Source organism: Lichenostomus cassidix, chromosome 2 (genome assembly GCF_008360975.1).
Source record: "Lichenostomus cassidix isolate B80296 chromosome 2, HeHo_3.0, whole genome shotgun sequence".
Classification (NCBI taxonomy): domain Eukaryota; kingdom Metazoa; phylum Chordata; class Aves; order Passeriformes; family Meliphagidae; genus Lichenostomus; species Lichenostomus cassidix.
The window spans coordinates 56,521,002-56,534,364 of record NC_139482.1 but is presented as its reverse complement, the minus strand read 5'-3'; the positions used below and the strand labels follow the sequence as shown (position 1 = coordinate 56,534,364).

The window sequence follows — 13,363 nt, the reverse complement described above, 5'->3', positions numbered from 1 at the left end:
AGTGTACCATTCACTGTGCAAGCAGAGGAAAGTAAATGTGTAACAACCAGCAAAATACCAGCCACATAGACCAGAAGACAGCAGGGGGAAACTCATCTCTCCCTTTCCACAAGGCACAAATTATTGGTCAAGATTTTGTAGGCAATTTATGTTACGCAAGACATAGAGCCAACCTAAATGCAAAATTGCCTAAGTTAACATAAAATTTATTTGAAAACTGATAAAGTTTTATCAGGTAACATGCCTCACAAGAGAGTCGCTAAGCTTGGGTAGTTCAAAGTAATTTGATTGTACCACTTCCAAATGACAGACTCCCATCTGGCTAGCTCAGAGCAGAAGCAGAGGTGCTCAGGTGTCTCATTTAATGGCCATGAAGATATGCCCTGAGACAACTTGGAAATGCGGGATCCCCAGTGATGCAAGATGCAAGATCCCCCCAGATGCAAGAGATTTTAATCCAAATGCTAGACGAAGTCTCCCCAGGTGTTTTTCTTGCAGATTAGAGAGCACAGTGTGAATTGTACAGAATTACTGTGTTGACAGGGAGTGTGATGGAACTGTTCTTGGTTTGCCTTATATTAGTGAGAAGTGTTTGAGGCCTTATATATCCATTTTTTGTCTTGTCTTCCCCTTCTGAAGGACAGCATGCCAGACCTTCCTCAGTGTAAACTTCCTCAGATTAAAGTGGAGTTATCAGAATAACTCTACTAAAGTCAAAAGGACGTAAATAAACTGAAAATCTGTCCTTCCCCTTTCATTGTACCTATTCTGCCACATTGGTATTTTAAGGTTTTCTCTTAATACTGAAATGTGTAACCCTTCCAGTGTTGTTTTGGGGGATTTTGTGTACACAAATACACACATACCTATTTATACTTGTGTATAAAATATGTGCTCTCACAGACACATTTGTTAACGAGACAGTGTATGTTCTGGATTAATGACTCAGGTCATTTCTTGGAAATATTTTTCTGCCATGCCCCATTACACAGCTGAATCACTTCAGAGAGAATATGAGAATTCGTTTTGCTTCAAGAATGAGGCAGTATCAGCATTAGATTCCTTATTTTCTCTGGTAACACTTTTGGACATGAGGAATTCCAGAGAGACAGCATTTCCATAGCATAAAGCACCCAGGACTGAAACTGAGGCTCTTTTCCAAAACTATTACCAGAGGATACTGTTGATTTCAAACAGGCAGGAGGGGAGAATAGAAAATGAGAACATTGTGTGCATTGTCCACTACATACCTTGGTGCACTGCCATTGTATCTATGTCAAAGTCTTCCAGTTTTGTAGCCATTCCCTAGAGTAGTGGGTCACCTAATACCCTGTTTCTGCTGGCAGAACATGATGTTCAATGGAAGGAAACAATTATGCAGGTATCAAATCATGGACCATATTCTTGTTTGGGCCATTCTCATTTAGGCCATTGTGACGGAAAAAAAGAGTCATAGTTGTAAAGTGAGCTATGTAGTAGAGATTGTCTGTGACCTTTTTGGCTCTCATTAAACCCTCTAAACTGTCAAGAGAGCTTTTAAGGATGGCAATCTTGAGGTATAGTCAGGCTACTTCAGAGCCCTGCTCTGATCCTAAGTACCCAGTCTTGTGTAGATTGTTTCTGCTGTCACTTGTGTAGATTGTTTCTGCTGTCAGCTTCAGCAGTAGTTTGCATAGGTTTCCAGGCTAAAAGCTCAGAGAATAGTAACTAGTTTTTTAATATTACATTAATATGAGTCTCCCAGGTTTATGCTTTTCCTATATTTATAACCAGACATAGATCAACTGTTACGAGATTTAGGCGTAGAGAGCTAGCAAGGAAGAAGCAGAAGGAGCTAGTGATGAAGAAGTACTCATTATTATCTAGAATATTTACTTTTTCATTTGCAAGACACAGTTTGAAGATACCAATGATGGCTTTTATAGAGGCAGTGTAACATAAATTACTAGACCATCACACACAAAGCATATCAGAAGTGCTCTGCTCCACCAAGCCAGTGGAACTCCAATGAATTAATTAGGTTTCCCTCATCTTAGACCACCTGGGGATTCATCTCCACAATTCTAACGTAACAAGAAAGAGCCATTTATATTCACCTGGCCTTACCTCTAGCACAGTACTACACTGTCTACTGTCTGGCCACACTACTGCACTGCACAAACACAACATTTTTAGTTTACTACTGGATGTAATAAAGTAAAACAAATCCATTGTTTTCTGGTTGCTGAGAGATTTGAAGCTAGACATTTGTTTGGCGTTGGCCAAACTGGGCTCATACTCTTGCCAAAGGTCATGAAGGCAGCACAGACTGTCTTCCCCCCAACTCTATAGTTACTTTGTATGTTTATTGAACTTTGGCAACACTGTTATGTGCTCCTCAGTAGGTCTGACAACATAATTAAAAAGGAGCAGTTCTATTAGAAAAGATACAGCAAGTTGCTGAGGAAAGGTCCCAGTTGAACATTAACTCAGATTGACTTCTGGGGTGTAGAAACACGTAGAAAGTGTATAGGACACCAACTAGTGAATAAACAACATGTAGACAGAACACATTGTGGCACTCTGGTAAAGCTGAAGTGATAAGCATATACTGAAGAGGAATCATTGCCTTAATTACAAAGGCAGGTGGTAACACTTTGATTTTTATCAAGGTCAATGACCTCTACTGCTATTAAAGTATACCTGACTGCTTGCTACTGAGGTAGTTACACTTTCTGAAGTCAAATTTTGATCCTCCAGATTTCTATAAATAGTTAATTTTTTCAATTTGGCATCCCCCACAATGGTTTTGACTGGCTACTTGTGTATTATAACCTTGTTTAACAAAGAGAGGCAACAATTTTTAGTGCCTTATGCTTTCAAAATTGATCTTAATATTGTAGCATCTTTATAGTGTACAAACTAATACTCCTTTCACATAGACACCAAGCACTGTATCTGAGGGCAGAGCTGGTCAAAACAGAGGGAGGATGTGGCACTGAACTTGTCTGTAAGGCATAAAGGTGTGTTCCTTAAAGAACTTGTTTCTTCAGTCCTACTGTTACATTAAAGAAGAAAAAAAATTGGCTGTTATAATACTACTTCCAATTGCCTTCAATTGGACCTTGGTGAAAAGTTTATAACACCAATACCCATATTAAAAGCTTTTAAGACTATTTGAAATGGTTCAGAGACAAAGAGCCAAGTCTCAATGTTCCTCAAACTCTTTTTGAAATTAATCATATGGACGATGACTTAGACATTTAAATAAGGATTTGACTTTCTGAGCAGCCACGAAACCCAGTTAGTATTTCAAGATCGTGGTTTTGAATACACAAAATTGGATTTGTTGTCCAGTCGGACAGGTCCAATCATAACAGTCATGACCAAAACCTGTAGAAATATATAACTTGAAGCACAAATCATGACTCACTGTATTGCTAGTTCAAAGCTTTTTTTTTCTTTTCCATATAGATTATGGAATCCCTAAACCTTTTTATCCAGGATTCCCTAAAGCCTTCCTCTCGGACTCCTTATGAGGTGCTCCTATGATCAGACTGGAGTGAAAATTATGCCATACATAGGTCTGTTCCTGGACACTGCAGATAAAGACACTGATCTTGCCTCTGGCCAGGAAAATGTCATTGCCACACTGAAAAATGGGAAGCCCCAGCACTAGAAAAAGTACCACTTCCCATTATGACCATACATAACATGTGAAGAAAGTCTTCCAAAAGGCAAAAGCTTTAAAATTGCTGAAGAGCAAGATCATACAAAATGCTTTTCAGGCACTGAAAAACTTGTTTAATAGACTACAAAGGATTCATATAGTCCTTTGTTTCTGAAGGTTTAAGCAAAGGTTTTGCTGGTGAAGGGGCAGGCAGACATGCTAGCTGAGGACACTGGTTTTGTCTAGTTTGGAGAGAAGGAGGCTGAAGGGTGACCTTACTACTTCCTACATCTTCCTGAGAGGGGAGAGGGAGGTGCCAAGCTCTTCTCCCTGGTACACAGTGCCAGCATGTGTGGGACTGGCTCAAAGCCACACTCACTGGGGGAGGTTTAGACTGGACATTAGGAAGCATTCCTTTACCAAGAGGGTGGTCACACACTGGAAAAGGCTTCCTGGAGAAGTGCTTGATGCCCTTTGCCTGTCAGTGTTTAAGAGTCATTTGGACAATACCCTTTATTACAACCTTTAGCTTTTGGTCAGTCTGAAGCAGTCAGGCAGTTGGAGCGGATGAACATTGGAGATCCCTTCCAACTGAAATGTTCTATTCCTTTCTATTCTATTCTGTTATTTTTTCTTCTACTCTGAGGTGTCTTCCAAACATATATATATAAAATTCCTGTCCCCATTGTTTACCCTGTCACAAAACTCAGGATTCTCAGTGGTGCCCAGACATGTAATTGTACTGAAATAAGTGGAAATAGTGCTGAGGTGCTTTTGAAAAGTTCCACTGCTTCCTCTGTGCAGCTTCACATAACTGAAGAGATTAAGTCCACAGAGAGTGTTACAGTATCTCCATTTCAATGTCTATGGCTGTCCAAGGAGTTTACTGGGACAGAATCACTTCTTTCTTTGCCCACTGTACCATAATGCTTTCCAGTGCGAAAGTAGGCACTCTCCTGCAAAGGTTCATTCATTATAAGGCTCCCTTATAATGAATGAACCTGGTTTTAGACTTCACATAAACAAATAAAATGTTTCATTCCTGTTTTTACTAAGCAGCTGGGTCTGATCAGCAATTCTAGAACACTCTTTATTGACTTGCCTATATACAAAACTCAGACACAGGAAGAACAGTTTACATGAATTTGCATTTTTATGGCGTTTCATCCATAAATTTGTAATTTGGGCCCAAGTCTTCTAAATCACTTAGGAAACAATTTAATTTCCTTTCTTTTTTATTTTTACTTTTGTCTTGACCACTCCTTTCATCTTTCCTCTAATTTATTCTTTTCAATGATTCCAAATTTGGGAAAGCATTTTCATGTTTGTATCTCTCTCTTAATTTCTTCTTTTTACTCTCCTTTTGCTCCTCACCACCATTTCTATGCTTCCTCTGGCTCTTCCTTCTTCATTCTAATGCTTCAAACAAGAGTCATCCCACCACAGGTCATCAGACATAGTAGAATGCTGATCTCTTCTTACCACCTCCTATTTCTTATTATGTACTTCTTTGTGGAATCACCCTCTACACCCAAAAAACATCAGACTAGTTGCAAGAGCAGGGAGAGGGCCTCATAGTGTTCTGCCCAGGAAAGACTGCACCTAGCTCTTGGAGAGCACCTAGCTTGGAGACTTATGCAAGATTTGTGAATTCACAAAGTGATATTACATATCCAATTCAAGAAAATATGTTAGGAAGCATATGAACTAAGGATTGGTTCAGAATACAAGTTCCCTTCAGAAGAACTGTTTGGCAACATCCTCAGAGTGGAAAACAAAGAAATTAAAAGAGCAGCAATTGAAGAATTGCAGTCTTTCAAAACAAACCAGAAGACAAAGGAGGAAAGGTGTTCATTTTTGTCCCTCCATGTATATTATTCCTTGGTAAAGTGAAAAATAATTCCAGTTTTTCCCTTTTCCAGAAGAAGCTAAAGGAATGCAGGTTTTGTATTTTTGGAACAATTTTAGAAAGAAGATGAAATTATCTCCTAAAATGAGATCAACAAAAGAATCTTTCAAGACACAAACCTAAAGCAGTGGGAGATTTTATATAATATATATGGAGACACATAATAATATTGCTAGAATTGAGCGCCATCTTGCATTATGCAACAAATGAGAGGAACAGTGTGTAAATATAGGCCAAAAGGCAGGATCCAAACCTTTGAAGTTATGGCTCAAAATATCAAGTAGACAATGCTAAAGATGAAGATGATCATTCTAAGGAATGTAAATTGAGTGAAGGAATTATTCTTGATGAATAGATGTGAGTGCAGTACACAGTATGTGTCATTCATTAAAAGATGCAAGAAATTTTCAAGGTGTCACTCAAGTAAGAGCTTGGGTGTTTCCTGTTCAGATACAGAACATAGGTACAGATACACTAAGACCAAAGTAATGTCATCACTGCAGATGCTGAGCTCTGCATGCTTAGATTAATTTTGGACTCTTTTCTGTCTTTACATGGTTATGTCTTTCCTATTCTCTATAACATCCTGCCAACACTTGATAAAAAAAGAATCTGTAGGACATAAGATAAGCCATTATTAACAGCACGAACAACTTGCATATCTTGTAATTTTTATCTTGAGAATGTTTGGCAAGGATTCAGAAAAAAGTGAAAATAAAGGCTTTTTAGAAAAGGCGAATGTTGTTTTTCAAGAGTTTGCAGAAAAGGCCATGGAAGGTAGACATAAAGATGATGCAGCTACAGACAGCACTCATGGACTGCAAGTTGCCATGGAAAAAGACATAAAAGTGAGGGCAAGCACAGTGAGGAGTGCCAAGCACCAGCTGGGAGGTAAGGCCATGAATTCTTGAAGGGGTCCAGGAAAATTACGTCAATTTCGCTCAGCACTCCAAAAAGCTTCTCCTGCAGGTTCATGCTGCTCAGTGTTGTTTGCATCACTGCCTTGCTGCGAGACGCAATATCATGTCCCATGATACTGCAGGACAGCACAAACATTGCAACACCATGTCAAGACATCACTCTCTTCTCTGTACTATATAAGGAACTGGTTTGCTCAGTTCTGTGAGGCATAGTATGGCTGACCTAGTAGGTTTGCTCACCAAGCCACAAGGTACCAAAACTAACTACAAATATTCAAAATGAGGTAAAGGTTGGTCTGTGTTTATAAAGGACTGAGAATTTTCTTTTTTCTTTTTTTCTTTTTTTTTTTTGCCCAGCCACAAGTATCTCAAAATAGTTTTTGTTTAGTTCTCAAAATATTCCTGTAGGAACTTCCCCTGGGAGTTCAAGAAATAAATAGCTTATCCTGGACAGACTATTTATTTTCAAGATGTTTACTCGTGCAATCCATGTGATTGTAAAGTGCCTCCATTTCTCAAGCTCTCTTTCAGCTCCTTGGGGGCACATAACTTGCCTAGCAATGTTCCCCATATACTGACAGACTGTTCCTTCTAAATATTGAACTGGTAGCTCAAATTCTCTATTCATAGGGCAACTACTAATGTGGCAAGAGAGAGTGGTTTATGATTAGGTTTGAAATGCCCAGACTCCCTGGAACCAATAGTTCAAATCCCTGCAAGATCAGCACTTTGTCCCTCTGTCTGCACTAGATGCACTCTACAACCCCAGGTCATCCATACAAAGCCCTGAAATTAGGTCTGTCTGATCAGCTTAAAGGTCTACAGGTCATGCTTTGTCAAAAGGGGCTACCCCAAGATTTGTGTACATGCTCCCTCACACCTGTTCTTGCTCTACAGCATTGTGATAACAGCTGTTTACTGTCAGCTACCAGAGCTGACTTGCAATTCAGCAGGACTGGTGTAGTCCAGCTGCTTTTCTGTTGACAAAAATTACAGTCCTCCACCTGAACCATACCATTTCAAACCAATGGAATTTTTATCTAAAAGCTGATATTTTGAAAACACATGCTAGAAGATAAAATGCTGTCATTAGCTGTTAGCTGCAAACACTGTGAAATCCACACTGCAATTTACAGTTTTTCCTTTTTTTTCACTACCTATTTTCCTAAAATAAGAGCTTTTTCATGGCAGATTTAACATTAATTTCCTATTTATTTTTTGAGAAAGAAAAGCAGTGAGAAAATAAAATCAGGAGGGCAATTTACATCCATCTTGCAACACATCCTCAATGTGCCTCAAGCAGCCATGTGAAGCCAATTAACCACTAGGGTATTTTTGTGATTGAAATAGGCAGCAAACAGCAGAGAGTAAATAGCAATGAACATAACACACAGATAAGCTGGCTAGTCCATTTTCCTATGATTAATTACTCCTAGATTTCTATTTAGTAGTTTATTCAGTTAGGAGCAATGCTAAATGTGTTAATTAGGGAGTGTCTGCAGCAAAGGATGGCCAGGTTGAGCAGGCCCGTAAGAAGGGAAGAGGTAGCTAAGACCAGGTAACTTAAGGAAGAAAGGAACCAACCAACCAGATAGAACCTATTAGGTCTGGTAAGCATGCTTGATTTTGTCAAATTTCCTGCAAAATGCATTCTCTGTGGTAGACTTTGACATTCTCAAACAGTTTATATTTCTCTGTGTTTTTTAAACTGCTCTCCTTTATCTAAAATGGTGTTACAGCAGGAAAAAAAATCTGTTGCTTATTTATATGTATCTTTCTAAAGCGTAGAGAAATGTGAAATAAAAAAAAAATCATTGATGCTTTCCTCAAAAGCTTTGGTTGAAAACATTTGTTAAAAACTAATTTAAATAGGAAATAGCTATTAATTGACCATGTAATGATGAAGGGGAAAGCACCAAAATATATAGCTGAGGATAGGCTTGGGGGATGACTGATAGCTGCAAACCCCTTCTTATTCCCTTTCTAAGCTTAATCATGCAAGCTTACTGCCAGTAAGCTTGCATGATAAAGGTTAAAGAAGTCAGTCTGTCTAAAGAGAAAAGGAAAAAGGCAGTGTCTGTAGACTGAGTACTGCTTATGTGTCATACAGTTCAGCATTGCTAAGAAGTGAGAGGAGAAGTGGGTATCCAAATAAAAATTATTATGGAGTATTCCTCCTTCTTTCTAAGGAGAAAAAAAAAAGCCAAACAAACCACGAAACACCTGACTTCTGCTGTATTGGAGAGTCAGTCCTCCTTCTCTTGCCTTCTTTGTGTTAGAAACACAAAGTGGATATGAAACTCTACTAGAAAACTTAGACACTACACAGGTGCAAAAGGAATGGACAAGGAATGGAGAATTAATGCCTTTTACTTTAGCAAAGTTATCTCCCTGTCTTCCTGTGTCCTGTTTCATCATAGCCCTGTTATTTTACCCCACAAAGCCTTGATCTCTGTACACCTTAGAATATGGAGCAATCAACCTTCATGAAATATCTGAACTACCTCTGAAAGCAAAGAGTTCTACAATTACTGGAAATACTTAACTGCTTACTTAATTGAGATACTTATTTTAAATATATCTTAAATTGGATATCTTTATCTTGGGCTTTTCTACCCAAGAAGTAGTAAGCATAAGAAGTAGAGCTTCTTTTTGTTGGGGGTTTGCAAATGGATGTGGATAATGCTACTAGCAAAAGCATTATTGTAAATTCAGTTGAAAACAGTCTTGCACAGAACATATATTTTTTTAGAATCAAAGCTTAGGATCTGAAGTAAGCCAAGTGCCACATAAATTGGAGGGAACTAGAGATTTGTGAGCCCCCTTTTCAATAATTAAAGGAAACAAAATGGCAATTGGACTAAGAGATGACTGGGTGAATGCAGCAATTCTCTGCACATCCCTTTAGAACACTTGATTTTTTGCTGCACTCTGGTAATCCCTCAGTAGTTTTCAGCTACATACAGAATTTTAGCAGCTGAAATCCCAAAAATATATTATTTATATACTTGGAAGGAGAAAATGATCTGATGGTCTTAATGATGTTACAGTTAATGAAAGGTCTTTAAAAATTCTGGCACACTTGGAGCTCCTCATGCAGAAGCTGGGAGAGAATTTAGTGTTGGATGTGTGGCCAGCTGTGTTCTAATGTTCTGTTTTCAACATGCTCTTCCAAATGATTGAACAGTGATCTATACAATGGATAAATTCCATGTAAAGAGAGAACATAGACATGAAAATAGGAACACTTTGGATTTGGTTTAGCAGCTTGCTAAAAAGCAGATTGCATTGCATTTCTTGCAGTGTGAATGATGACACAATCTTATTCTCTTAAGGCAATAAGCCTGACTTCAAGATGTCAGAGGAAGATGTTTCTTTTCTGAATGTTAAAAGATCTCTGAAAAAGAGAATGGTGAAACACAGCACCCCAGTGGACTCAATACTTTCAAGAAAAACTCCGTCTTTTACAGAATTGACAAATCAGTCAGTCAAGGACCAAGATGCCACGAAGAGAGTTTATGGATCTCCAAGGCCAAAATCAAATCTAAGTAGATCATTATCTCAAGTATCATCAGTATGTGTTGATGCATACTTCCCTCACATGTCCCCGAAAAGCCTTTCAACAGCATTTGATTTGCAAGAACTAAATAAAGAGAAGAGCCAAAGCTCTCGGCTTGTATTTTCTAGAAGGAGGCTTTCCACTGTGTTGGCCTCTGATGAATCAAATCAACAGCCAGCTCACAAGGTTGTCCCAAACATAGAAACTCAAGCTTCCACCAGAGCATCTGTGGAAGCTGCAGTAACTCACAAGAGTGGACCTTCATGGCTTGTTACTGGAATACCAGGGATCAAAGATCCCCTGGTAGTAAAAATCAGAAAGAAGAAAATTGATAAAACTTTTCAGGTAATGGCTTTTATTTAGTTATGCAATAGCTAAGTTATGCAAACTTCTACCAATGCTGAATATACAGATCTTTCTAGTAATATGGGAAGAGTTTACTAATAGAATATTTCCACAACTTTATCTGTGAGGACATCTTTCTATGAATTGGATCATAACCTGGTAGACTTTGTAATACTATTCTTAATCATGGATGGGATGCCATGCAAACATCCAAACTAGAATTTGCTTCAGCTTGTGTGCTGGTATGACTCATTGGGTACCCTGGTGTGAATTTTTTTTTATTTTTTTTTAAATATATCTTTCTTTAGAAGATATTTATGAATGAGAAGAAATCAGTAATTTAAATTCTAAAGTTTCTTAATGTTAGCAAGTCAGCTAAAACTAGAGAAACAAAAGCTACTCTTTTCTTTTTTTAATCCAAATTGTAGTACTTTATAAGAATGCCAGTCATGGCAGATGGGATCTTGTGTGCAGTCCTTTCCACTAGTGTATGAGTTCCTGGGGAAAGCACAGATTAATATGTGCTGTCTGCGGAGCACAAGAACTCGATTTTCTGAAGCTTTAATTATTAGCAAAGGGCCTGTGGAAAGCCTATAGAAAAGATAGGAAGGCAGCAGAGTTAGACTCTGGACGTTGTCATGTCAGTGTGAAGCCATCAAATTCTGTTCTGGCTTGGTTTTTCCTCCATACCATATTGTTCTTGGGTGTGTTGAAAACTCAAGAAAACTTGCCAGCTCTGAGAGTAAAAGCTTCTTTGCTAAAAACAGATGGAAAACTTCAGCCAAATTCCAGATGGGTCACAATTCTTTTGTGTATGTTTTTTGTTTGTTTTTGAAAGCAGGTGTCATCTGAATGGATTGGGCTAATTAAATTACATTTTCTCTTCTATCACAGAGAAAGAAAGAAAGAGAATGGCTGCTTCGTCAACTTAACAACATTGAGGAGGCAACTAAACACGAACTGATGATTGAAGAAGCTTAATTGGGCTACATGTGGGATTGGTGCTGTCACATCCATCACATGGGAATGGCTAATTACAATAAATCACACTTCACTATAGTGCCTGTTAGACTTCCTCTTTCCTTCCAAATTTTTTTTTCTCTGTGGTTCATGTTTTGTCATTCTTGCCTCTTAAATCTAGGAGAAGTCAGGTATAAATTAAGAAGTGCCTCAATGCAAGACTCAATGCTGAAAGGCCTAGAACAAAAAAGAGAGGAAGAACTTTGTGTAAGAATCATTCTTCATTCTTCCACAGCTCTTCCTGGCTATAATCTTTTGTGTAGCATTCAAGTCTTCTAGGGTTGCTGATGTCTGTTAAGTGACAAAGTCCTAGTGGCACATAGAGTGTAATCCTGGTTAGTCAAAGGAGAATCTCTTCATCTAAAGGGTAATCAAAGTTGATGCAATCTGGAATGGTTTTGCTGCTACCAGGAGAGATAAGGAAATACTGAGAGGCACCAAGAAGGGAGGCCATTCTTTAGAGATTACTAATTAATGACAGCTTAGTTTGAAGTTTTGGCTCAAAATGAGTTTGTCCCAGTTTAAGGTTGCCAATGCAACTCACTTTTGCATTGGTGATACTTAATCCTTGGCTGTGTGTTTTGAGGAAGTATGGGTTTTCTGTTTGTTTTGATTTTTTTTTTTTACAAACTGTTGCATGGAGGTCAAGAAGGGTGCCTTACCTGACCGCTGTATTGTCAAAATGGTAACTTAGCTCAAAGGAACTTTCTGAAGCATCAATCAAGAAGTGATGCAAAAAAGCACAATAAAGAGATTACTTCCAATAATGAGATTACTGCTCTCTGTTATTTAATCTTTAGATTAAACAGGCACAGTTTATCACTTCGAAGGGATCTGTGGAATGTCAGCAGCAGGAATCCAGAACAGATTTACCACCTACATACACATATTTCTGCACTTGTGTGGCTCTAGCCATGTGCATTTTCCTGGTTTATACTGGTTTTCCAGCTGTTCTAGGTACCAATTAAGTACGCAAAGGGAGAAGTCCCATTCAAAAGAAGCTGCAAGTTAAGAATGGAGGCAAGGCATACTTTTGCATTTCCTTCCCACACATGTAACTTGTAATATCTCACATCCAAGGTGGCAAAGAAGAAGTATGTCCCAAGCCAACATTATGACACAGGCCAACCAATAGCATCTGTGTTGCACTCAAAAATTTAAGAGTGCAATTGTGGTTTTACAACCTCTCTCAGAATTTAAAAGGAATTAGGATGTTTTTGCTAATGATTCCTGAAGTGAAATTCTTCAGTTTCTCAGGAGAACAGCCTTATCCTCAGACCTGGCTTTCTGTGTAGCCAGGCAGTGGGGCGATGCTGTCCTTCAGGTCATGAGCCAAGTCACGCGCACTTGGTTTCATGTTTAGTTAACGTTCTGGTATTTGTTTGTTTGTGTTACCCAGGCTGCTTGTCTGGTCTCCACAGGTTCTTCTGGCAACCACAGAGCTCCTGGCTGGTGTAGATCCCAAGCTGCTTTTGAGATAAAATAGGCATGGTTGCAGATGTGCTGCTATTCCCCTTGAGCCTGAAGGCATTTCATCAGTATTTATGATTTGTGCCAGGGGCTGAACCAAGATCAGGCAAGTGCAAGGTTAGCTTAAAACCCTCTTCTACCCCTGGGACAAGCACAGATTAGTCTGGCTGCATGACCCAATGCTTAATCCAAATGACCCAGTTCTGCCTCTTGTTTACTTGTACCTTCCCAGATAGTCAGTTCCAGTTGTTCCTTTTTCAGGCTTCTCATCCTAGTCTCAGAAAGTCTTGATACTGCTTCTGCTTTCCTTTCTCACAGTTGCCGCTCAAAGTCACTCTTGGCTCCTGCCCATTCAGTTGATTGGTCTTCAAATGTCTTCACCTAATGTCTTCTCCAATCTGCCCTCTAGTTGTGTTCTTCCTTATAAGACACAGAGGTCTTTTGTCTTTAGTGCCTGCACATCACTGCTGAACACCTTGCCCATCTGATAC

The 13,363-nt window shown here is 38.9% G+C and overlaps 1 protein-coding gene across 3 annotated transcripts in view; it reads left to right on the top strand.

Annotated features, from left to right (window-relative positions):
• The window catches only part of ADCY1 (adenylate cyclase 1), a 170,259-nt gene extending 158,039 nt beyond the window's left edge, over positions 1-12,220 (top strand). The window contains exons 1-3 of one of the 3 annotated variants that reach the window (XM_085051675.1): positions 7,950-8,088; positions 9,814-10,382; positions 11,277-12,220. In XM_085051675.1, the coding sequence (XP_084907801.1) occupies positions 9,834-10,382; positions 11,277-11,363 (636 nt within the window). In that variant the 5' untranslated portion in view covers positions 7,950-8,088; positions 9,814-9,833 and the 3' untranslated portion in view covers positions 11,364-12,220. Of the gene's footprint in view, positions 1-7,949; positions 8,089-9,781; positions 10,383-11,276 lie in introns of those variants that run through there. The other 2 variants (XM_085051676.1, XM_085051677.1) reach the window with 2 other exon arrangements.
• The last annotated feature ends 1,143 nt before the right edge of the window (positions 12,221-13,363 follow it).